The sequence below is a fragment of the Limanda limanda genome, chromosome 14 (genome assembly GCF_963576545.1).
Source record: "Limanda limanda chromosome 14, fLimLim1.1, whole genome shotgun sequence".
Lineage (NCBI taxonomy): Eukaryota > Metazoa > Chordata > Actinopteri > Pleuronectiformes > Pleuronectidae > Limanda > Limanda limanda.
In genome coordinates, this window is record NC_083649.1 from 24714901 (window position 1) to 24739115 (window position 24215).

General features: G+C 40.7%; 1 protein-coding gene across 1 annotated transcript in view; it reads left to right on the forward strand.

The window, feature by feature from the left end:
* The window catches only part of LOC133019612 (pannexin-3-like), a 68786-nt gene that overhangs the window by 6764 nt on the left and 37807 nt on the right, over positions 1-24215 (forward strand). Inside the window, exon 2 of the mRNA XM_061086148.1 lies at positions 20336-20442. Coding sequence (XP_060942131.1) covers positions 20356-20442 — 87 coding nt within the window. The 5' untranslated portion in view covers positions 20336-20355. The remainder of the gene's footprint in view (positions 1-20335; positions 20443-24215) is intronic.

Here is a 24215-nt window from a genome sequence, read left to right on the forward strand (position 1 = left end):
CTGACACGGTTTGTGTGCCTTTGGTTTCAGCTCAGTGGCCTCTTTGGCTCCTGTAGATGAGAGGGCCTGCCAAATTCTATTACACGCTGAATAAACCAACGTGTTCACCTATGAGCAAAAAGTATTATGGAGTCGGTGAGGTAATGGATACTGTAAAGTGGGGGTATCACTACCACAACCCTGACTCGAGTTCATGCTCTGGCTGTTAAGTATCTGCGGGTTTGTTTATGGGAGCGTGGGAGAGAATCAGTCTGTTGCAGTTTCACGTGTGTCAGCTATTGGTCATCGAGCTAGAATACAACTGAGATACATCTCTTGACTTTTTGCACCCCTGGCAAAGACTACATTCATTAAACTGGTGTTTGTGTACATCACCAGCCCTATCTCCTACAAATGATCTTTGCAACACGAATCGCATTTCGCGGGAACCATAATGAATTAAATTTTCTATTCACATAATGAGGAAATGTCAATTTACATATTTTGCAAATCACAAAAATGATACCAAATTATCTGATCTTTCAGCACAATATCTTCCTTTAGTGACTCCAGCTTTATTAAAATGTTCATGTTTAGACTCGGAGGCTGTTGGTTAGGGAAGATTGTGGGATGGTTTATGACAGAATAACTTCATGGTGTCAGTGTTTATTTATATTTAACCAAAACCATCATATTTCCTGAACCCTTAACCAAAGGGCTTTTGCCTAAAAGTAACCACAGTCATGGACGTGAACCGTGGTCTCTAGAGTCATAGTTGTGGGATTTGTAAGTCTGCCATCCACCCCAACCACATCCTGGAGACACCACTGCCATGAATAAATGTACTGCTTTATTCATTCATTGAATTTAGAATAAATATAATCCAGCTGGTGATTAAGTTCAACAGCATACATGCATTTCTGCAAACCAAACGTCACATATATAAAATGGCTGACTTTTATTTTGATTAGTTGGTACAAAAGTTTTGGGCTTTGCAGTGAAGCCAAAGGGGAGATAATTATGTCTATTGGGGACAACATGCAAATAGGAATCACAGAGTCTGTATCGAGGGAAATTCAGAGATATAAACAACTAATAAGGGCTGTACAGCCTGTCTGGACTCACAGTGGAAATTAGGCCAATTATCCATAGGCCTCTCTGCTCTGAGCAGAGGTAAAACTATTGTTATTTGATGGACAGAAAGAACTGTCTGGCATTAAGATTAGCTGAGTTACACCAGAAACCTGTCTAAATGTCATTGAAAGCCCATGTATTGAAAATATGAATATGCATTCACTGATGAGTCATGACGAGACTACCCAAACCAAATTAAATATTTGTACGTATATTTCTCCAAACCATCACTTCTGACTAAATAATCCACAAACAAACAAGTGCATACAAGAGTTATTCTACAATTTAAAAAAGGTTTGACCAATAAAGGTTGTCATCATAGCACCTAAATATGAGTGAACTGTATAAAAGACTGTGAGACAGATCGATTTATTTTCACATTTTTATTTAAAAGGACATGTTTTAAATTATGTTTTATTATTATTAGTAGTATTATTAGTAGTAGTAGAATAATACTAACATGAGCTTATTTTATACCTTACTCAATTGTGAGCACATTATCAGGATTGTAAGGTAGAAAAGAAGATTGTTAAAATGCTACTAATATTATACTATTAAAATAGTCAAGTCTGACTTCAACAGTGAAGTGCGAAAAACAAAATTCAGGCCACATGTGTCGTCAAATAAGAAACAAAATATAGACCTGATATTTAATTAGAAGAATTATTTTAATATATTATAAATCTTCAACATCTGTGTTGCTCCCTTAATGCCACAGTCTTAAAGATCCAGCTGAGCTCTAATGTAACTAAATGTTATGGACGGGATCTTTTGAGTCACTACATCTGAGAGAATAAACAAATTTGTCTGATTGTGTCACATAGAAGAAGAAAATGAAGGCTGCTCATGAGACATCCAGTGAGCTCAGTCAGGTCTTTATTGCACTGCACAGAATCGGCCTCCTGTTCTTTTTTTCCACAGACATTTCCTGAAGAATCTACTAAGTAAGGCACATGTGTCTAATCATTTGGGCTGCAGGGTGTTTTTGTCCCCTTAAACGCTGCTCGGGCTGCTCTGATGGTGGGATGATGGCTCTGGTCTTTAAGGCCCAGGCCCTGGTAGGAACAGCTGTCCTACAGCTGCCATCTCTCCTGCTTTTGGGGGGGTGAAAAACAGTCCCAAACCTCCTGGGTCAAAGCCCTGGTATGGCGGTCTCCCTGGCAACTGGCGCTGAGACAGTGTCTGTGTGTGTGTGTGTGTGTGTGTGTGTGTGTGTGTGTGTGTGTGTGTGCGTGTGCGTGTACGTGTGCGTGTCTGTGTCTGTGTCTGTGTGTGTGTGTGTGTGTGTGTGTGTGTGTGTGTGTGTGGAGAAGGGTCTGGCCAGTGAGAAGCAAAGTACTGGGGGTTAAGTTATTGAGTAGATCCTCACTTTATCTGTATTTCTTTCAAATCATTCACTGTTGGCCTTGACTCTGGTTTCCCACAGACAATATAGGACACAGCCAAAGTGTCATTTTTTTGGTCAAACCAACAAACAACCACATTCGAACCACACTGAAATGATTAATTCGCTGTCTCTCCCTCTTTTTTCTCAAACTACTCTCCAAGCTCAACTCTAGGGAATGTGAAGCTTTCTGTGCAGGGCAAGATGTTGAGGAAAAGGGGGTAGGGTGGCGGAGAATGAGAGAGAGAGAGAGAGGGAGAAAGGGGTGAAAAGAGGAAAATGGGAGTTTAGGAAGAAAGAAGAGAGAGATATGACGAGAGTGAGAAAGGAGACTGGTGGATGGAAAGGAGAGGAGAGGGAGGGCTAAGGAGATGGAAAAGCAGGGCGCACAAGGGATGAATAGGAGAGGGAAAGTGGATATGAGGAGATACTTGGCTTCGGCCCCATCAAAATAAGGGTTGTCATGCTAACTCAACCCTCCGTCTTCTCTCTGTGTCTCACACACACACATGCACACACACACACACACGCACACACACACACAGAGACACACACAGACACAAGGAACCCAAACCTCCGAAACATACACATATAAAGAAAAAGTAGTTGTTCCAACATTAAATAAAAAAAAGCGTTGTTATGAACAACACTTTGTTTTGAAGAAGTCCGAATCATTTCTTGCTCTACTCACTTAACTACTCACACATGCAACAACAGGTCGTTTGAAAGTTTTTTCTCACTTTGATTTACACCCAAGCCGCCTTTGCATAGTCTTTGCAGCCAATGTATATGGATACAGTGGTTTCTCAATCCTGGTAATTATCATATACAGTGTACTGTATTCTCACACTTAAACTTCAAATTATTGCGCCCACCAACCTTCTGTGCAAACACATTTGATGAAACAGCCCGAGTTTTTGTTGTGCTTAGTGAGAAGTATTGTACAGTGTATTACAATAAGCTCGCAAGACAAAAGCACAGTAACAGGTGTTAGCTATGACACATGAACAGTCAGTGTGTATTGGTGTATTGGCTGCACAAGGTGTGAGGAAGGACTGTGTGTGTGTGTGTGTGTGTGTGTGTGTGTGTGTGTGTGTGTGTGTGTGTGTGTGTGTGTGTGTGTGTGTGTGTGTGTGTGTGTGTGTGTGTGTGTGTGTGTGTGTGTGTGTGTGTGTGTGTGTTTACAGAGAAGAGTGTTTTTAGTGACATCAGCTGCCTATACTTTGCTACAAACTGGACGTAAATTCTCTCCAGTGTTTTGTTAGAGCAATGAGTTGTAAAACTATTTGGAAAGCAACACACTTAAGATCCCCCTGTCAGTTTGTTTGTTATTGGTTTGTTTGTCTCAAGCAAGATTACACAAAAACTACTGGACGATTTACCACAAGACTTGGTGGAGGGATGCTGTACGGGTGATTTCGAGAATAATGCATGGATCCTGCTGAAAAAATGGGACTGTCATTAGTGTGTGCAATTTGATGCAGATTGTGTACGTGCTAGGTGCAAATTTGCTATAGTTTTCTTAGTCGTCTGTCAACTTGAAATTGAAATTTGAGTTTTGGAACTGCTTATACACATTATAGGTTTGTGAGAAATTGACATAGGTGCTTTCGACTATTTATCATTATTTATCAACAGGAATACAGTGATAGTTTACTGTTTTCTTATCGCGTAGAATTCTTTTGTATTTCTGAGTTGATATTTTTTTTGTGTGTGTTTGTTTTGCCTCGTGGGGCAGATCAAGCTGTCCCATGGGCAGTATACAAAGCAGAGGCTGGACATTCCCCAACTCTGTAACAGGCAAAACTATAAGAGAAAGTCAACCCTAACCCGAGGGAAAAATTAGCAGATTAATCCATGATGATGTCACAATACCAGATCAAACTTAGGTGATACTGCTCTGTTGCGACTTTGCTCTAAAATAATAATGGTATGTACAGTATAAAATACTTTATATATGCATCATTAAAATCGCTTGTCTCATTTGAGTTTGTAATGCTTTGAGACGTCAAAAACTAAAATCACATCATCAAAACAAAGTTAAATATAATTTACAGTTATAGACTTCATATTTTAAACTACCAGTTGCTCCCTGCTCACAGACAGACAGATATTTAAACGTGATGTATTCTTCCTCTCAGTTACAAGTGGCCAGTTCTGTCTGCCCGATGACAGGAAAACACCAAACATAAAGGGGCTGGACGGTGTTTCCATAGTAACAGACCTCATGCGAAAAGGTCACTGTCAGAGGTTTTTCTCAGAAAAAGGCAGAAAGATTATAGGAGGAGGGAGTCATACGAGAACAAACAAAACACAAAAAGCTGTTTTATTATCCACTTTCTTATACTGTACATTCCTACCCCCACCCCCGATGAATATTTTCACAATGCTAAAAAATGAAGGATTTAAATAGCACAATTACATGGCTGCAAATGGTGAGATCCCCCCTCTCTCTTTTTATTATTATTTCTTTATTCTCTTTTGAAGTCGGGAAATGAAAAGGGAGAGTGGTCGACAGCCTGCGTGATGCCTGAGCTTTGTGTTTCTGTGCAGATACGTCGCCTGCCTGCCCCCTCAATCACTGGCAGCTCCTTTCTCTCTCCCCTCCCTCTCAAGTCATTTTAATTAAGTCAGTCTCACTGGCATGGTAGGCAAAGATAATTGGAGAGGGTTTTTGGATGCCATTTACTCTAAATGATGCCTGTTTCTTCCCATTTTCTCGCCTTTTCTCCACTCCCACAGCTTCCTGGCAAAGAGTTACCTATCTTCCCTTCCCCTTGCCTTTTTTCTCCTCTTCCATCTTATATTCAAACGTGAAATATGGATTAACCTCTTGTGTGTGGCGGAGGGGATGACTTCCTGTGAATTGCAAATTTTGGCCAACACTGCAATTTATTTGAAATGGCAAATCCAGCAAAGCAATTTGCCGGATACGAGGAGGTTCTTTGAACTTTCCTCATTTGAAAAAAGTTTGTGTTTTCTCATCGCACAGGGATCATCTGCTGAAAAAGGAAAGCTTATACAAATGTCTATGCCTCACTTTAATGAAAAGTACAGTTTTGAGATACAAGATGGGCTTTGATTGGAGTCTTATTTCTGTGAATGAGGTGTCAGGGAATATTTCTAGGCATTGGGGAAACTGCACATTGCCAATGAAGTACAGAGTTGTATTAGTGTTCCCATATTATCACCACATGTTAGAAGTTAGGTGGGAGTATTTTTTTTTTAAAGTCACTTCATTGATTACAGATTACAGACTTCATTGATTACAGATTTATTATCATGCAATTCAGCTCACTCACTTAATCTGTAACATATGGGGGAACATTCTAGACATGTACAGCACATTAAGTGTATCAAGCACTGTGCATGATTGATAGGCCAAGCTGCGCACAGAGAAAGGTGGAAGTACATGTGTCCATACTAATCCATGTTAGCAGCACCACTAGTGTTTCAGTGGTCTACAGTGTATGTCAACCGTGTAGGATTTGTCAATGTGTGTGAGTGTTAAGTGTGTGTGTGGTGCTCCCTCCATCAATCAGGCAGGGCTGGGCCCTGCTGCTGAAAGGGGGCCACAGTGGGCCACCCATCCAGTCAGGCGCTCTGGGGAGATCCAATGTCCTTAGTGCTTTAATGCGCTCCAGATGTCCCTTCAGCTGAGACACAGGGAGAGAGAGGTGGGGGGAGAATGTGAGGCTGGAGCACCTTAAAGCAGACGAGTCTGCCTCACAGAGTGAGGCTCTGCTTTGTCAGTTGTTCTCCTAAGGGGGGTTGTTGTTGATGCACCTGCAGTTTTGTGTTTTTTGATGGATTTATTTTCCCCATTTAAATCATGACAAATAGTGTGAGTGCTGTTTTCTTACAGTCTGGTGTGGCTTTGTCTTTGTTGCCTCTTCCTTCTCCTTAGGGAGCCAACGTCGCCCCCCAAAAAATTTGAGCAGTAAACTTCTATTTATTACTTGAATCACAGAGAATAAAACAATAGTTGTTATATTTGCAACAGTTAAGCACTATACATGTACATGTTTGTCGATGTATTTACCTCAAAAAAAATCAGGCCCAGTGCACCACCTAAAGGATGAAACAAGTAGAGGCCATTCATTTTAAAAAGCAGGAACGAATGATGTGTCCTCATACCCTCAGTGCTGACCATTACTCACTTAACTTACTTACTGATCCACCCAGGTCCATTTCCGGTTCTGTTCCTATTGCTTGCTATAATAATCTGAGTGATCTTTACTAGTTCATAAACTACGTATTTTTTAATTAAAGCTTTGAACACATGTCTGCATTATCTCCACTAGTTGTGTTGCTGCAGTACATTAGTGTCATGTTTCTATAGTGAATGAGACTATATATACGAACCTGGACAATTATTTATTAAAATCGAAGAATACAATACAATACATCCCCACATTTAATACAGGCAGGAATTTATAAGGCAAATGTAAGTTGAAGGACATTTTTGTTGGTGACAACAAGAGGACGGAGCATGTGTGTGGAAGCTCTGACCTTGAAAGCTGTCTGAATACAATAGACAATGTGTAGATTCATCCTTTGCGTATTTGGATAATATTGTAAGAAGCTAAGGGCACATTAAACATGGAAAAAATTGTTTTTGCGGCTTGGTTCGAATGTTTATTTTATTTCCCTCTGATTGCCAAGACTTGGGAGAACAATTTTCAAAAGCCAGTTTTCAGAGGCTTTAGCTCTGTAACTTTGTCGGAGTTGTGGGAACAGAACGGAGCTTTCACGGACATGAGCAAGAGATTGATTTTTCTTCGGTGGCAGTAAACACAATGATGCGCCCAAGGATGACTCCGCTTTATTCAGCTTCAATGGATATTTGGACTTTGGACGAAAGGTAATGTTAGTCATTGTAACAGCAGGGCTATGACTACATACTGGCACGTCCTAATAAACACAGGTAGTGTTTAACAGAGTCCACTCTTTCAAACACTGCGACACCTTGAAGCTGAATGTGAGGCCAGACTTTAATCTTTAAACGTATGTTCTCGTGTTGATCTGTCCTTCTACTGCTGCCTCCCTTCACTTCTTTTCTCTTTTGACGGCATTCTCTTTCCCCCACATCTCTATACCTCTTCTGTCCTCCTCTCCGTCCATCCTCCCCTGCCATGCATGCTTCTCGCCTCTCCCCATGGCATTTCAGGGGAAATTTAATATGGGTTTGTTTGGTGTTTCCAAGAATTCCATTCGGCTGCCGGCTCTCTTTGCCCCCCGACACTAAGATAAACAGAGGCTGTGCAGCCAAGAGCAGCAAACACCACTGATCTTGGCCTCACTATTTGGTCTCCGCATTTCAGACGACTCCAGCTCCACTTCATTTTTTGTTTGTGTCCGTCTGCATGAGTTATTTTCCAGATAGCTTCACTTGTGGATCCACTGCACCTGCATGTTTGATGTTTTCTGTCTGTAAAAGCTTTCTGGTGGCAGTCAATTTATAGATTGTACCTAAAGAGCATATGGTTACATTTAAGTAACATTTTTCAGCTTCTTAAGTCGCCTGCTGAGTATGTGAACAAATATGGATACATTCTTTGTATAATGAGCTCAGAATCAGTATCGTACACAATCCAGATTTAGCTGTGATGTCTTACTCCGCAAGAGTCTCTTCTGAAATTCACAAAACTTTGCAATTACATTATGTTAATCTGTTTTTGAAGTGGTGTCTTTTGATATTTTCACTTTAGTAGATGTTTTACTTTTTCTGTAGTTCCGTGGTTCCTTGCTTCTGGAATAAAACTCAAATCAATCCTTTTTTTGGGTCAAGAAACAAACTACAGTAATGTTTATCAGGGGATGTGGTGCTTTTTAAATCTTTTAGGTTTTTTATTTGTTCTGTACTTTCAGGGCAACACGATTGACTGGACCAAATAGAGTTGGCTCTCGATGCGAATGGCTTGTTGGAATAGACCTGAACTAAATTGACTTGTTTTGAGTACACTCAGCTGTTCTTTACCAATGAAGGAATTATCACAACTTCTGATGACCCTCGTGCTCAAAAGCACATGTTGTAGATGGTTTTGCATATATTCTGCATTAGTGTGCCAATAGCAAATAGCACAGATAGTTACTAAACAATTGACAGTTGTATCTGAAATCCTACACTTAATGAAATGACAGCCCCCTATTAGCTACAGGGTAGAGTTCTGTGTATGTGAGTGAAACTACATGCTCAGCTTTTGTGATTAACAACATCAGGTATGTTTAGGAGTATGTACACAGCTTGGCCTCAGCTGTTTTCAAATGATTGGACAGCTTTGCTGCCAGTAACATAGCCAAACTTTGATCAAAGCAAGTTGCCAGATATCACTCCCTGCCCTGCGTGCTCAAAGAGTCCGACCTGTCATTATCGGGCCGGGCTTCTCACTTGTCGTACATGCCAGTCTGCTCACTCATCTTCTGGTTCAGTCTGACCTGCAGCAGGTCTTTTTAAACAGACTCCTACCCGCCTGTCTGCCTTGTCCCGCCAAGACATAGTCCCCCAAACCCCCTCCCCAACCAGAGCTCTGCTAACGCTCAAGTGGCTAACACTACAGACACACACAGACATGCACAAGTGCACACACGCATAGAGAGAGAGCCACCCACCTGCTAATCCCCCTCTCATTAATCCCCCACCACTCTCCTCAAATATTCCCTTCTGCTGATCTCATTGTGAGAGTGTGTGTGTGTGTGTGTGTGTGTGTGTGTGTGTGTGTGTGTGTGTGTGTGTGTGTGTGTGTGTGTGTGTGTGTGTGTGTGTGTGTGTGTGTGTGTGTGTGTGTGTGTGTGTGTGTGTGTGTGTGTGTGTGTGTGTGTGCGTGCGTGTGTGAGTGGGCGTACTTGGGCTTGTGGTGGGTCACTTTGTGTATTGTAGACCATCTCTAATTTTCAACGTACAATATTCACCCCTACACGGGGTTTAGGCGATTTTTATCTGCAGAAATCAGTTGTCGGGGCTGGACGAGCTATTGCACTGGTCACCAGCTTTCACTGGTTGGATAAAATGCACACATGTTCAACTAGTGAATGAAAGCCTATGAAGACCCACAAAATCCACTTGTCATTCACTTGACAGTCACGTTGCCCCACCAGTAGCTTAAGTTGTTCCAGAGTGACATGGATGGCACTCACTGACTGTGACAAGGTATCCTTTTTTAAAAATAGTCCTTGCAGATGCAGCGACAGATAAGCTGCACAATGTAAGTGCCAGCAAACATGACAGTGGAGGCAAAGAGCAAAATTTCTAGAATGGATTCGGAGGGGAAACTCTTGTAGATTACATTTCCTCTCCATGAGCTTGGCCGCTCCAATTTCAACTGAATTTGTCTACCTTCAGTGTTCTGATGGATATCAGCTTAGCAGAGGACATGCTCCTCCTGTATGTATGTGTATGTGTGTGTGTGTGTGTGTGTGTGTGTGTGTGTGTGTGTGTGTGTGTGTGTGTGCGTGTGTGCGTGTGTGCGTGTGTGCGTGTGTCGACTGCAGGATGCAGACACTTGGCCCTGCACCTCCTTTCAACACTGCCTCAGCTGCTATTCTTGGAGATGGCTGAACTGAATGGAACACAGAGGACAGGCAGGAGAACATGTGTATATGTAACGCACACTTTTCATGAATCTCTTTGGAAGCAAAAAGAGGACGACTTTAATAATACATCAGGTCACTCTTCTTCGATGTTCCTAGTATTGAGACTTTTGATGCTGACATAATTGATGAAGCTTAACATCCAAAATGTGTTGATGATATCAGATGAGGATGTGAAGGTGAGCTGCAGTCACCTCGTATACCATTCACTTCAGTCTTAAAGGATAATGCTGAAAATATTCCTATCTTTTTTTCTTCGGGTCAATAAATATTATGAAAGCACTAACACAATGTTGTGTTATTTGTCTCTATCTGACTTCCGTACCTGGTCTGTGGCACTCAGCCTAAATGGTAAATGGTCTGTATTTATACAGCACTTTTATAGTCTTGCTGACCACTAAAGTGCTTTACAGTAAAGCCCGTTGAGACTCACAGAAAGTCAGTTTTAGCTCTTTTGGTTGGTCCATGGCCTTGGTCTTGCACAGACGTAACACAGGCAGCTTTGGTTCCCAGAGAATGAGTCCAACTGACTTTGGTGATTATCCGATTTTTTTTAGCAACACAATGACATTAACAATTTTGGTCTGGAGAGAAATGTCACGTTTGATTCCTGTCAGATTTGGTTCAGGTTTCCTTCTGAATGCGCTTTAATAACATTAGTGGTCCTCTAATTTTTTTTTTACGATGTCATCAGATCAAAACTGTCCATCAGCCCCGGTGTGTTTATTGCAAATTAATAAATATTACTCAGCAAAGAAGGTGACATGGTATTAAGAGCGTTTAGATGAATGGATGAGTTAATTCAGGACTTTCATACATACATTGTTTCCTTTATACTTCTTGAAAGTCTTAATCCTCCCTTCCAGCAGCCACATTAAATTCATGGGTGCGTTGGTCTTAAAGTTTGTCAGGTGCATCTGCTCATTGCTAACACGAGGACCAACAAAAGCCTTGTCTTAAGTCAGTGGTGCAGTATTTCACTGTTACTTTAATGATGCGTTGACAAGACAGTAATATACACCTACATAGGCAGTTGTGCAGCATGCTACACTCTGCTTTCTGCACACACAGATCTTGTTGCACCCTCTGCAGAGAAGCACTGTATCATACCCCCTGAAAATCCTACAATTAATATCACAAAGGTTACTTGGACAAGAGGAAATACTGCATTTGTAGCCACAGATTTGGTTTGGTTGGATTATTTAGATTGACTACTACTACAGCTCATTGTAATAATCAAACCTGTCATTCAGACACGTGGATACATTGATTATATGTTTTTAAAATAGTTTCTAGACAACAACAGAGCTGTATGGCACAAGCGAATGCATTCAGTAGTAGTAAAAGTATGGATTTATTGTTTTTCTTTATGTTTTCATTGGATTTAATGTCAAGATAGAGGTAGAATATCAACAGACCTGTCGTTTCATGAAAAAGGCTTGCGATCCTTATTCTACCTAACATCCATCTCATCCATGGTTTTCTGAGCCTTGCATCGTTCAGACGCTGTTGCAATGCTATTTTTGTTGGTGAAAGGGAGTGCACTGTTGGCACTCTCCACCCACCCACTTCCCAGGAGTGTCTGTTCATGTGCCTGTATTTGTGTGTCTGTGTGTTTGTTTTAGGAAATGATGCAGTGCCAGTTTGAGTGTAAATGTATCCACGACAGAGCTAAAACAAAACTAAGTTCACTGAAGCAGGTCCACAAAACCTTTGGGTCGCTGCTCGCCATGTTTGCCATGTGTGTGCCGCATGTGCAGCGGCGCGTGTCCATGTTCTTATTTTATTTTTTTATGTGGGAGGATTGAGGAGTGTGCTGCAGCCAACTGGGAGCAAACAAACCTCCACTCTGGCATATTTGAGCTGTAGCCAATTGGGAAGCTAGTTCACATTAATGAGAGATCTCTCTGAAGTCAAGAATGTCAATTTTGGATTAAGTTGATAATAATCTGGTGCAGTAATCAATCAGAAACCTCAGTTGAAATTAAGAGCATAGCATCACATGTGCACGCGCACAGACAAACACACATAAAATCAGTATTATGCATTGTTAAATATTCTTGATTGCAGTAGCACAATTGAAAAAGGACCACACTTTAACATGTTAGTCATGTTTTGACATGAATATAAAAATTAAAACAAACTGAAACCTAACAAATCAGAAAAGAGACCTGAAATAAAATCCTGCTCTTTGCTTTATGTCTCACTTTTTTATTTAAGTAAAAGCAAAAAGGTTTAAAAACCCTTATAACTCTTGACACAGATGATTAGAGATGCTACATTAATTTAGCGGCTGCTACAATGTTGTTTTCATCTTCACAATATATGTTTAGCCCTCTGCAGAAAAAAATAAAACTTACCTCATTTTAATAGGGGCTTTCAGCTATGCTAATGTTATTTCCTCTTGTCCTCTGAGAATTACAAAAAAAATTCTCTGTCCTGTAATTTGACCACTTTCCTTTTTTTCTTGAGACTTTAATCTAATTTTTAAAAGCAGAAAGGAAGACAATCAGACCCGAATCTGTAATATCCAAACAAACATTTGCATAAATACAAAGAAAACAAGAATTGCAGTCAGATTGGAGCACTGACACCATTGTCAGCAGTTAGAAAGGAAAAGATGAATCTTGCAAATTGTCTCACCCGGGGGAAATCCTTGTGTCTTCATTATGGCTGTGGAGCCTATTTGAATATGTGAAGGACGTTCATTAAGAAGTTCAGTATGAAAGAATAAACGGGAAAGGTTATAAATTTAAATTCAAGCATAAAATGTCATTGGGAATTGATAAGGACGAGTCAGTGGAGTCTTTGGAGTAAAATCCGCCCAATGAATGAGAAGAGGAAAGCGTAGAACTCAATGTTCTAAACCTAGTGATACAGCCCATTGGTTTTATTTACAAAATTTTAATTTAAAGTAAAAATTATTAAAGATTTTTTAATAACTTTTCCAAGCTGCTGCAAATTGAAGTTGTGATGGTTCAACCTTGTTAGACCAAATGCTGAGCATTACAATTTCTGACACTAGCTTGTGTTCATGCTGTGAGTCCTTGTTCATCAGCTCACTCAGTAGTAGTAGTAGAGAGCAGGTAACACACAAGTTGCTTTGCGTGACTGAACGCACTGAGCCAAGCGGTGACCAGACCCGCTCACTTTTTCTGTGTGAATCTTTTTTCAGCAGCAGAACATCTTACTCTGCACGCCAAGCAACACTGAGCAACTTCCAGATCGCTTTCAAGATATGAAATCACTCCTCTCCCCTTAAACCCTTGAGATGCAATCTTTCAAACAACAGCCTACATTAATCCACCGTGCCTCGCCACTTTTCCTGTGATCTTGCTGAACCTGCAGTTAACAATGTTCACAACAATGTTGAAATGTCCTTCACCAAGCTTCAAATCCATGCCTCCCATATCTTGTGGAGGAGGATGAATCCAATCAACATGAGCAGATGAATAAATGATACTGGTGTGAATTGTAAGTGTGGGTTGGCGAGGAGCAGGGTGTTGCGAGGCTGGGCGGAGGGAGGGCTGCCAGCTCAGGTTAATGAGGTGGTCTGGGAGTGTGGACTGGGTCCTGACTGCAGTATGTGTGGAGCTCTCTTTAGCCCGGGGGTTATTTGTAGCCCTAAGACCACTGGTGAGACTATCTTTGCCTCTGGCTGTGAATGCACTCCTGCCTTGGAGTGTGTGTGTGTGTTTGTGTGTGTGTAATATTGCCCTCAGGATGACACTGGTTGAAGCGTTGCTATCTTTGTGTTTAGTGCTAGTATTAAAATACAGTACATGCCTGTGTTTGCATGCATACCCATTCCTGGGTGTGTGGGTGTGTGTGTGTGTGTGTGTCTGTGTGTGTGTGCGTGTGTGTGTGTGTGTAGTGATGAGGGGGGGGGGGGGTATTTGCGCTCTGATCTGTCTGTTTTCCGATTTCTGTGTTGAGTCCAACCACCAATGTGTAAACAGGGCCCCCCTCCCTGGTCCTAATCTCATTACCATTCTGCCCTTCCCTCCACCAGTTTACTCAACGCTATCAAGGCCTGGCCTCCTGGTGTTTGTATTGTAAATCAGGCCTGACAATAAGGCGATGATTAGATCCCACTCATATTCAAAAATACCTCATTTATTTATTCATCTTCCTCTCTTGCATGGTATCGAGATGCATAATATCTGACCAAGGTGACACGCTCACTTCCAAATGGTATTCATTGCGTCTGCAGGTCAGCCTCTTCACCAGCAAACTCAAACAGTACAGATCAAATGAGATTTCGATGGGGGCATGTGCAAATTACGGCTCATCCAGAAATCTGCTTTTCTACTTTACGCTTGTACTGCACATGTGATATAAAAGCAGTTGCCAGCATGCGTGCTGCAGTCTGTCATGGCTTCACTGTTTGGTGTTTGAATTTTAATCCAACTTAAGGGATATGTTGAAGATACAGTATTATTCATGGAACACTTCACAATTGTGAGAAGCCGATCCAATCGATTACTAGTCAGACAAGCCTTTGCACTGTTGTTGTGGTTTTCAAGAAATTGGCATCTGGGATTGGGCTACTTTGGCTCAGAATTGCCGACGACTGCCCTTGTAAAATTATTTGATTATTTTTTTCTAGGCAATTCTGTGGGTAATGAAAGCAAATTGACTGCATCGCATGTGGTTTTAAGAGGCTTTTTACTAGTTTGTTGAAAACAGCACAGAGAATTTTGAATTCCCTAAGAAGAGCTTGGTTGGTAATCAATACTGAGTGAAGTAAACAAATGCATACATAAATATCAACATGATTCATTTTAAGGTGCAGTTGTTGGATCAGTGCTTTAATTCGATTCAAGTTGAAATGAGAATCCACAGGGTTTAAATAAGATATCAGTAATCTGTCCAGGCATTCATTCCTGCAGCCATTTATCAAAACAGAACTTTCCAAGAAACTACCCAGAAGCAATGTAGTTTGATCGGACGTTAGGTGGAATTTAGCTCCTCAGTTATAAGTCCATCTTAGGTCCGATTGAGCGTGTGTGGGTTTTTGTTTGGAGAATTCACAGTGAACAAGAGGGTGTATTGATGATATTACTCATATCCAAGCTATGTGCCGTAAGCAAAACAAGCTGCAGCCTATTTGTAGAGTGCAAATCATAACATGCCTTATTTCAAGGCAATATACATATTAAGGTTGAGACCTTAAAGGTTATACAGACATCCAACAGTTCCCACAATGAGCAAGCACTTATAATCTTTTGAAGCTCAGTCATGTGTTTCTAAAAGCCAAACCACACTTCACCCTGAACATATCAGGAATTTAATCTTCCTCCATATTAGCCCCTCAAGTTCATGCTGCAGCTTGATATACTTCATCAAAACAACGTTTGGCCTCCACCATGCTCCAACCAGGTGTTAACCAATTGTAGTATTTATAGTAGGTTAGAATGCATTTGACATGGACAATATTTTTTTGTGTGTGACGTGTAAAATGGTTTTCTCATATAACCCTTTTCACCAAAATGAGCATGTGTAGACCTGATCAAAAAAGGCAACTGACTCCTTTCCCATTGCCATTTAAAGGGTTTGCCTATCTGTTTGAATTCCAATTGCAGACATAAGCCTTTTGTTAGTCTGTGTTTTTTGACCTGTGGAAAAAGGGCCAAACAAAACAAAATGGCTACAGTCTGTAGTTTGGTTCTCTTTTTTCGGTCAGTTGAGCCACCATACGGACAAATCTTAACAACTTTTGGATTGATTGCCATTAAGTTTGTACAGATATCTATTCTGCCCAGTTTAAAACTTTTATTACTCTGATGATCCCCTGACTTTATCACTAATACGACCACAAGGTTGATATTTGTGGGTTTGAGTAAAATTTCTCCAGAAGTACAGATTTCAATAAAATTTGGTTCAGACATTAATCTTCCCTGTCGGGATGAATTGTAATCTCTTCGACATCCTATAAAAGTGCATCACACACAGTCCATACTATGCATTGCACTCCTGTAACATTTCCAGACTTTCAATGGCTTTTTCATTGCAGGATAGAAGGTATCAGTCAAACCAACAGCATGCTTATTTTCAGTTAAACCTGTGAGGAATGAATCCTGTACTAAAAACCTTGGGTGACTGTCAGCTCTGGCACCTCGGTTCACCACTGTTTTACGCTGATTTTGCCATCAGTAAAGTGTTGATAATCCCACATGAGAGAGGATCACATCTTTATCTAACACAAGTCCTCTTTTAATGATCCCGTGCCAAGCCCCTGCTGGGTCACGATCTGGAGTGCAAGATATGTGCCCCACAATGCTGCTGCTGTGGGTTTAAATCATGAGGAGGATCCTTTTCCTTTCTATCACCTTGGCTCAAAGCAGGAAGCATTCCCATTTCACATTTAATAGTTCTACAGAGTGCATTGAATTCACCTTCAAACCAAAGCAGACAAGGTTGAAGTGTGGAGGCCAGAGGCAGGGATTATATCATATGTAACCAGATATGGATTTTCATTTCAATGCAGGTGGTAAACGGAGTGAAACTGCAGCTTTGCCATTGACCAACTTCACATCAATACAGCAGAGACCCATTCTATGCTTGAGAATTGCTGGAAAATTGAATGCTGAATAGAAGCGTTTCTTACTGCACAAGGATCCGATGAAATAGTAGGAGTGCCTCCAATCCAAATTCATAAAAGCCTTTGATGTTTGTTGGAATAATTTTATGCCTACTTCTCATTTTCCATTTTATGCTTGCTTTGAATTTTGATTGTGACTTCAGGCACTTTTCAATTGATATGCATGATGAACACTGTAATAATTTAAAGGCCATTGTTGAGAAACAAACATTTCATTTGCCCTCAAAATGAATTCTATGACTTATTGTGTAACCATACACCTTTGGTAAGTTCAGAGAGAGTGGTTATTGTATCTTTTTGTTCAATGTGTTTCTGACAAAGAAATGTGTCATTTTAGTGTCACCTGGTAAGTTCTGTTTCTGTTGTGTCTAATTTCACTTTTGAAATCAAATGTCTTGTTTGTTGGTGTTGTTGCAGTGATCTTGTCTGTTCTTGATTGTACATTCACGCTTCAGCAGCCGTTAGGGCATGTGTTTGTGCATTTTTACGTGTCTCTGTGTGTTTATTTATGGATGCACGATTGCCTGCTCAAATTTGGCGTTTGGTGGCTCATTCCTTCGAGGGATGGCAAAACTTGAGAGGCCGCCTAAAATACTGTGCAGTAATTGGAATTGCTTTATCTTCAGTCTCATCAATTAATGTGCAATTTTCCATTTAATCACTAACACGCTCGCTGCATTTGCAATTAAAATGAGGACTGATAACAGAGAAGATGCCTTTCAGCTGATACCAGTTGGAATGAGAACAGAAACCAGAACGCAATCAGTACACACTCACAAGGACTCATACAGACGTGCACATGGAACACTAACAAATGTAAACACATGCAACACAAATACTCGTATAATCGCACTGAATGAACACACACAGATGCATGGACACACGCACAGTGTGACACGTTAAAACTCACAGATGTGCAGCTAAAACCCAAAATTAGAAGTCATCAATGAAGTTAAACCAGCATTCAACATCAGCATGTTGGCAGCGATGGCAGGTTCAGATGCCACTCACTTTGAGTTGGCTCTCAGCCCTGTTGTCTTGTCACTGACTTTTACAGACTGAGACATTGCCACAGTCTGGGTCTCGGTGTGAGATGAGCTCACTGTCTGGGAACATCTGCCATTTATCGTCCTGACTCTGAAGCATCACTTCCTGTCTGGAAGTAAGAGCCTGAACACCACCCAAGTAGATTATTTTTATTCGAGGAGCGTGGGGCACAGACATTTACAGGAGGAGCATTAAAAAGGGATTTTATAGCAATGAAAGCACAAAAGCCGTGTAACACTTAAATGTATGAACCACAATCACGTTGTGATATTCCTCAAATATTTCTCATGCGTCTGTGGTATTAAAGGAAGATGTATTTGTGCGTCTCATCTCTCAGTTTTCCTTCTGGAACTTTAGCAAGATCATGTTAGTCAGTCAGGCTAAAGAGGGGGTTAAAAGTTGTCGCACAGCCAGGCCAACCACAGGTGATGGATTGTAGCCTACGACTGTAGAGTGACAAATTTCACCAGTAAATGCAAATACCAATGGTCAGACTTTGCTAAAATTAAGATTGGTGGGCTAAACACATGAGCCTTGGGCTCAGGTTGCGTCAGGGTGACTGTCTATGCCTTGGCTTTATTCAGATACACTGCCTTAGGTCACTTAACTTGGCTCTCCAGGCCACACATTGGCAGTGTACATTGAACCAGCCAGGGGAACGTAAGTGGCCACAGAATCCGAGAGCATTGTGGAAGGCAAGGAAGTAGTTGATCAGGCAGCCAGAGCAAAGTGGAAAATGGCGAGTGGTTTACCACTAGAAAGGGATGGAACAGTCTACCTTGCTGTTGTTGCCAGGTGCCATTGTACTGTAAATGAGGGACTGGCAACAAGAAACCAAATTGTGCATAGGCTGTTACATATGTCCTGACCGCTCATTTTAAGTCACAGTTAATTGTCTACTTTTAAATTCTGGGCAGGGTTTTATATAAAATCCTTACATGCAATTCTTGTAAAAATCATTATATGATTGTTGTAGTTCCTTTTCATTAGGCTATTACCTCACAAGCTAGATTCAGTAACTGTAAATTCTCGGCTTTAGAGGTCAGGTGCATTTACAGTTTACTTTTTCTTTTTTTTTTTTACTTCCTGATGCAGTTGATCCACGGATGTTAAAACTGGTAGAGAGATTTTGCTCAAATGTTCCGGCTACATCTCTAAAGGTTATAATCAGGCGTTTTCCACCAGGTGTGTACCATTCTGTCCAAGTGCACCAGTCCATTATAATTGTTGCCTGCCTGCAATGACCACACAATGGTTTATGTGGTATTATGAGGCATTTTTGCAATAAGCCCAGTAGCTCAAGGTATCCATGTGAACATGTGGACTTTGAAGAAATATTCATTTGATGATCCACATCAGTGGTCACGGCACCAGATTGAACTCTGTAATGTCTGTATCAATGTCTGTATCAATCAACTGGTGAGATCAGGGCACACTCTTTTTTTGGGCGGCTGTGGCTGAGGGGTAGAGTGGTCGTCCTCCAACCTGAAGGTCGGCAGTTCGATCACCAGTCTGAACCATCTCAAGCCGAAGTGTCCTTCGGCATGATGCTGAACCCTGAATGGCCCCCCATAGAATAACTAAGTGCTGCGAATAGATGCACTGTAGGAATGTGTGTATGAATGGGTGAATGTGAAACTGTACTGTAAAGCGCTTTGAGTGGTCATCATCAGACTAGAAAAGCGCTATATAAATACAAATCCATTTACCATTTACCAAACAAGGATTTAAAACAGTAGAATTTCTGGATAATAAAGTCTAACCTCACATTTATTACTCCCCCAGGTCAAATAGTTAATTTACAAGACATTTTCATGCGGTGCCTACTCATAGGTTATATGTAGCTTCAGGATGGAGCACCTGCTGTGCTTGCCTATGGTAAGTTGGGGCAATAGCGGGGGTCTACGTGTTTGTGTGCATTTGTGTGTGTGAACACAATTAGCTCCAACTGTGGGGGTGGGGGGGCGATGGTTACAGCGGCATTCCACAGGGTACAGCCCTCAGCCCTGTGGGGTTCCGGCCAATAGCAATTAGCCCACCAACAAGAGCCTTAATTAGCCCTCTTGATTGGCTTGGTAACAGCGCAACAACAACAGCAGCAGCCAACACATAGAGACGAAGACCAAGGTGACTCCACCACGATGGGTTGCTTTAAAGCCAGCTGTAATTAGTAAACAAGCATAGCTGTCTGTAATTGGTAAACAAGTAGTCGGGTTTGTTTGCGTGTCATTATGAACCTGCTGCTATGTAAAGTGTTTCTGTAAAGGGCTCAATGATTGAGTTTGTGTTGCAATGTTGTGTTTCTGCTTGGAAGCATTGGAGATCACTCAGGACAAATACATCATCCTATGCAATACAAGCATAGGGAGACTGACTGGAGAAATAATACAAATAATACAAATATAAATAAATTAAACAGAGAAAGGGAAAATAAGTGGGTGGAGAGGGACGAGAGTGAGATGCTACGTGAGAATCTCATCTCGTATTATTCAATCATAGCAGCACCTGGTGGCTGCTGCCATTAAAGAATGTACAATCACTGCTTGCACCGGATTAAATTTTATTTTTATTTCATTTTGTTCCTGTTTCTTTACCAGTCTCAATGTGAAGCTATCCCATGATGCAACATGCGTCCCCAGCACCTGCAGTGACAATGATGGCCACCCAGAGTGTTCCTCCACCATCGTACCAGGAGAGCCAACAGGTCAGAGGTCGAATCACAGTTTATCTCACTGCCTGACACAAAGCTCATCTGATAGAAGAACAATGTTGATGAATGTCAAAGACCCTGAAAATCTGGGTCTCTGCATCTTTCACAACAACACAATTTTGGATCGTTTCATGACACGTACTACATGACATTCAAAGTCCTCGGATTGCTGTGCAGTTCTCACATCAAGATTTGTTGTCTAGTGTTCAGATGACTTTCAGTCTTTCACCACCAGGAGAAACCCCAGACTGGTATTTCTGGTCCCCAAACTACATTTGATCATAAAAACACACTTGAGACACGTGTCATCCTGTCCACAGAATGACAAATCAAGCAGGAGGAGGTGAAACACTTCCGTGGACGACACATCAGAGTTGTTTAGAACTAGTAAATCATCACTATTATTCTCAACTTTGTCCTTGACCATGTAATATATTTTTTATTACTCAGGGATAGAAACTTATTATTTGATAATTACATGCTTGCTTTGTGTATTATAAATCAAAATGAGTCTACTACTTAATTAAAGTATTTTCATGGGCATCTCACCACTACTACCTGCTTCATACCTCCTTCAACCCGTCCTGTATTCTGATTGGCTGAAGTTCTCACTGAATTATATAGATATTTAGGCCGCTTGAAAGTTTGTTGGAGTGTGAGACATGTGTGCGAGCCTCTTGAATTGTATTTGAGATGACAGCATTGTCATCTCAAATTTTTTCAATTGGGTAAAAGATCCTGCAGTCTGAACTATACACAATGTTGAGTTCTTTGTTTGCAGGCTTCAGCTGGAGGAGGATGTCGGTGCTTTGTCTGACTTTAGCGACAGCAAAGTATCATCATAATGTGATTAATTAGATGAGGCAGATCTCCTCTGAGTGGTAAAATCTTAATAAGTAATGAATCATGATATGTATGTGTACATATGTATACCCCCATGTATTAATTCTGATTGCTACCTGTTAAATTGAGATTAATTAATGCTATAGGTAAGTGCTTGAAATCTGAAACGAGGTTTTCAAGAGGATTTAATATACCTTTGGTTTGTAGTGAACTCAATTAGTAACATTTGTGCTAGAAACCATTAAGTAATTGACCTCAGCTATTTTTAACTAGTAATCTCAGATTAGCAGTTATTTACAATTAGATTATAAATATAATATAAAGTACGAATGTGTTACCAAATGTAATATGAAATCAACCAAAGTTGGAATGAGCCCTTGTGTTTGGCCGTATTTGGACTTAGGCTATATCACAGATGCAAATTATGCAGTATAATAATGATAATAAATGATTTTTTAAATGTTTTTTTAAAAACTGTATTTAAATTGCACTTCTCTGGTCTTGATGACCACTCAAAGCACTTTACAGTAAAGTTTAGCCATCCACTCATTTACATACATTCAGACTGTGCATCTATGTCTTCATCTTTCTCTATCATACATCAATCATACACTGCTGGCACACGTCAGAGGCATTAAGGCAATCATTAGCTTGCCAAAGCACATTTGGCACGTGTGATGGGGGAGATGGGGGTCGCGCAACCGGACTGGTTAGCTGAAGACTCGGTCTACCTATACTAATGTGTAAAAAAATAATGAAGCCTGGGCCACAGGTTGGCACATTAGATGAAGGTGACTAAATACATAAATGGCCATAAAGTACTTTTATTACATTAAATCCGAAATTATTTCATGATTTTTGTTCCATGTCCTGTGCAAGTTTTCCACTGCCCAAAATATACAGCATGTCTGTTACTGATGTTTTGGGTCAACTAGACCGCACAGGGGTCACACATCCTGTTTGACTGCTTGACTTGTTTGATTAGAATCACATAGTACATCCATTGTATTCACTGGGCTTCTGTAGCTAGGGTCCCTGAGACAAAAATAATGTGTCCTCTTCTGTAGTGGATTTCAGTGTCATCCGTTTGTCAGCAGCTCTCATGAAACTGGGAGAAAGGTGAGTTTGTGTGATTTTGTAGTAAAAAAAAAGTTTAGTTCATTATTTAGACAATTTAATTGTAAATGTGAAGATGGAAAACATTCTATTCACTTAAATTTTATTTGTATTGGCCCTAATCATATCATACATTACTCCAAGGCACTGTACATAGTTAGGCTGAGACCTTACAATATTATAGAGGAACCCAACAAATCCCACAATGAGCAAACACTTAGAGAATCGAGCGGGGAAAAACTATTTTTTTTATCTTTTCTGATGGAAGTATAGGAATATTATTGTCATGTAATATTATAGTGAACATATTTAACATGTATAGCAGTATTACAAGATATTTATAGTGATACCTGCACCACAAATGTAACAAAAGTGGCTATACAATTATGAAAATGATTTTTCATGTTGTTGATTTGCATGTTATAATTAAGACAGTGTCAGAGTGCAGACGTGTAACGTGTAAAGGTCAAGCCCCATTCTGCCGTGTTCTACACAACACCTGATGCCACCAAAAGGTCAAAGTAATAAATGTAGCCCAACTGTGGCTGGACCCATGCGTTGTCCAACACTGTGGATCATCTCGCGGAGGTGAAGTTGATCAGGTCCATGTAACCCTCCTCCCTCGTCCACACCACCTCTGTCTGCTTTTTCGCCCAGAGGATTAGTGCCAGGGGAGAGCTCCCGAGCTGCAGTCTGCGCACTCGGCAAATGCAAATGAGAGCTAGTTAAGTGTGAAGAAGCTAATTTATTTTCCATTTGGGGCTGGGATTAAGACTTGAAGCTTCCTCCCTCCCCACCCTGAAAAAAAAATGGGGGGTTGTTCGACTCATTTCCTCAGAGAGAGCGAACGAGAGAGAGAGGAAAGTGGGGTAAAGGATAAGGAAGACAATGGGCTGTGTTTGTAAGCATGTTACTCTTCTGCCCAGCCCACAGCACAAATAGCAGCTTGAGAAGTGAAATGATTCTCTCAAGATTCGCGTTGAAACACCAGTAGTCTCATACGTACATTATGGTATGGTAATCTAAGTACACATTGATGAGCTGTGAACACAATTACTGAAGTTTCACTGTGCTGTTGCTAACAAAAATTCAATATTTATCATTTAACAGGAATCTATAAGTGACCTGAGCACGCCTTGTTCAATTACCTAATCTGTCCTGTCTCATGCTTTTTGCTTAATAGCTTCATTACAAGGCTACTGACCTGTCAAGCAACAATTATTCATTCCAGCTTCCTCCTCATTTGTAGTCTGTCAGTGTCAAATGCGCGTTGCATTTGAAAAGTGATTAAAAAATTACTTAGACCTTACAAGCAGCTGCACACTCATGCTCATGGGATAACACTGTGATCATGTGATCGTGTGAAGCTCATGCTGAGGCTAATTACACGCAAATCATGTTTTTTTTCCGGATTTTGGTCCAGTCAGTTCAAATGCAAATGTATTTAAAAAAGATGCATTAATTTTATTACTTTAACGCCTACATTTTTTGGAGAGTAGCTAAATCCATGCTCGTGCTAATGGCTGTAAGAACAGTTGCGGTTGAGATCGATTACTATGAGATTTGGTGTAGATATTCAAATTTTTATCAAAGCTGCACCAGCATGCTGCACAACATTATACCTCCCAAACTTGATTATGCTAGCATTTTAATTGTAATAAAACTAACATCCTTATTCTAGCATTTTGCTCAAAACACAACTCTACCACCTCCAAGAGCCTCTGGCACTGTTTTTTTCTCAACTGGACAATACTGTGAAACTTCTCAAAGGATATTACAACTACTTTTGTTTTTAAAACATTAATTAC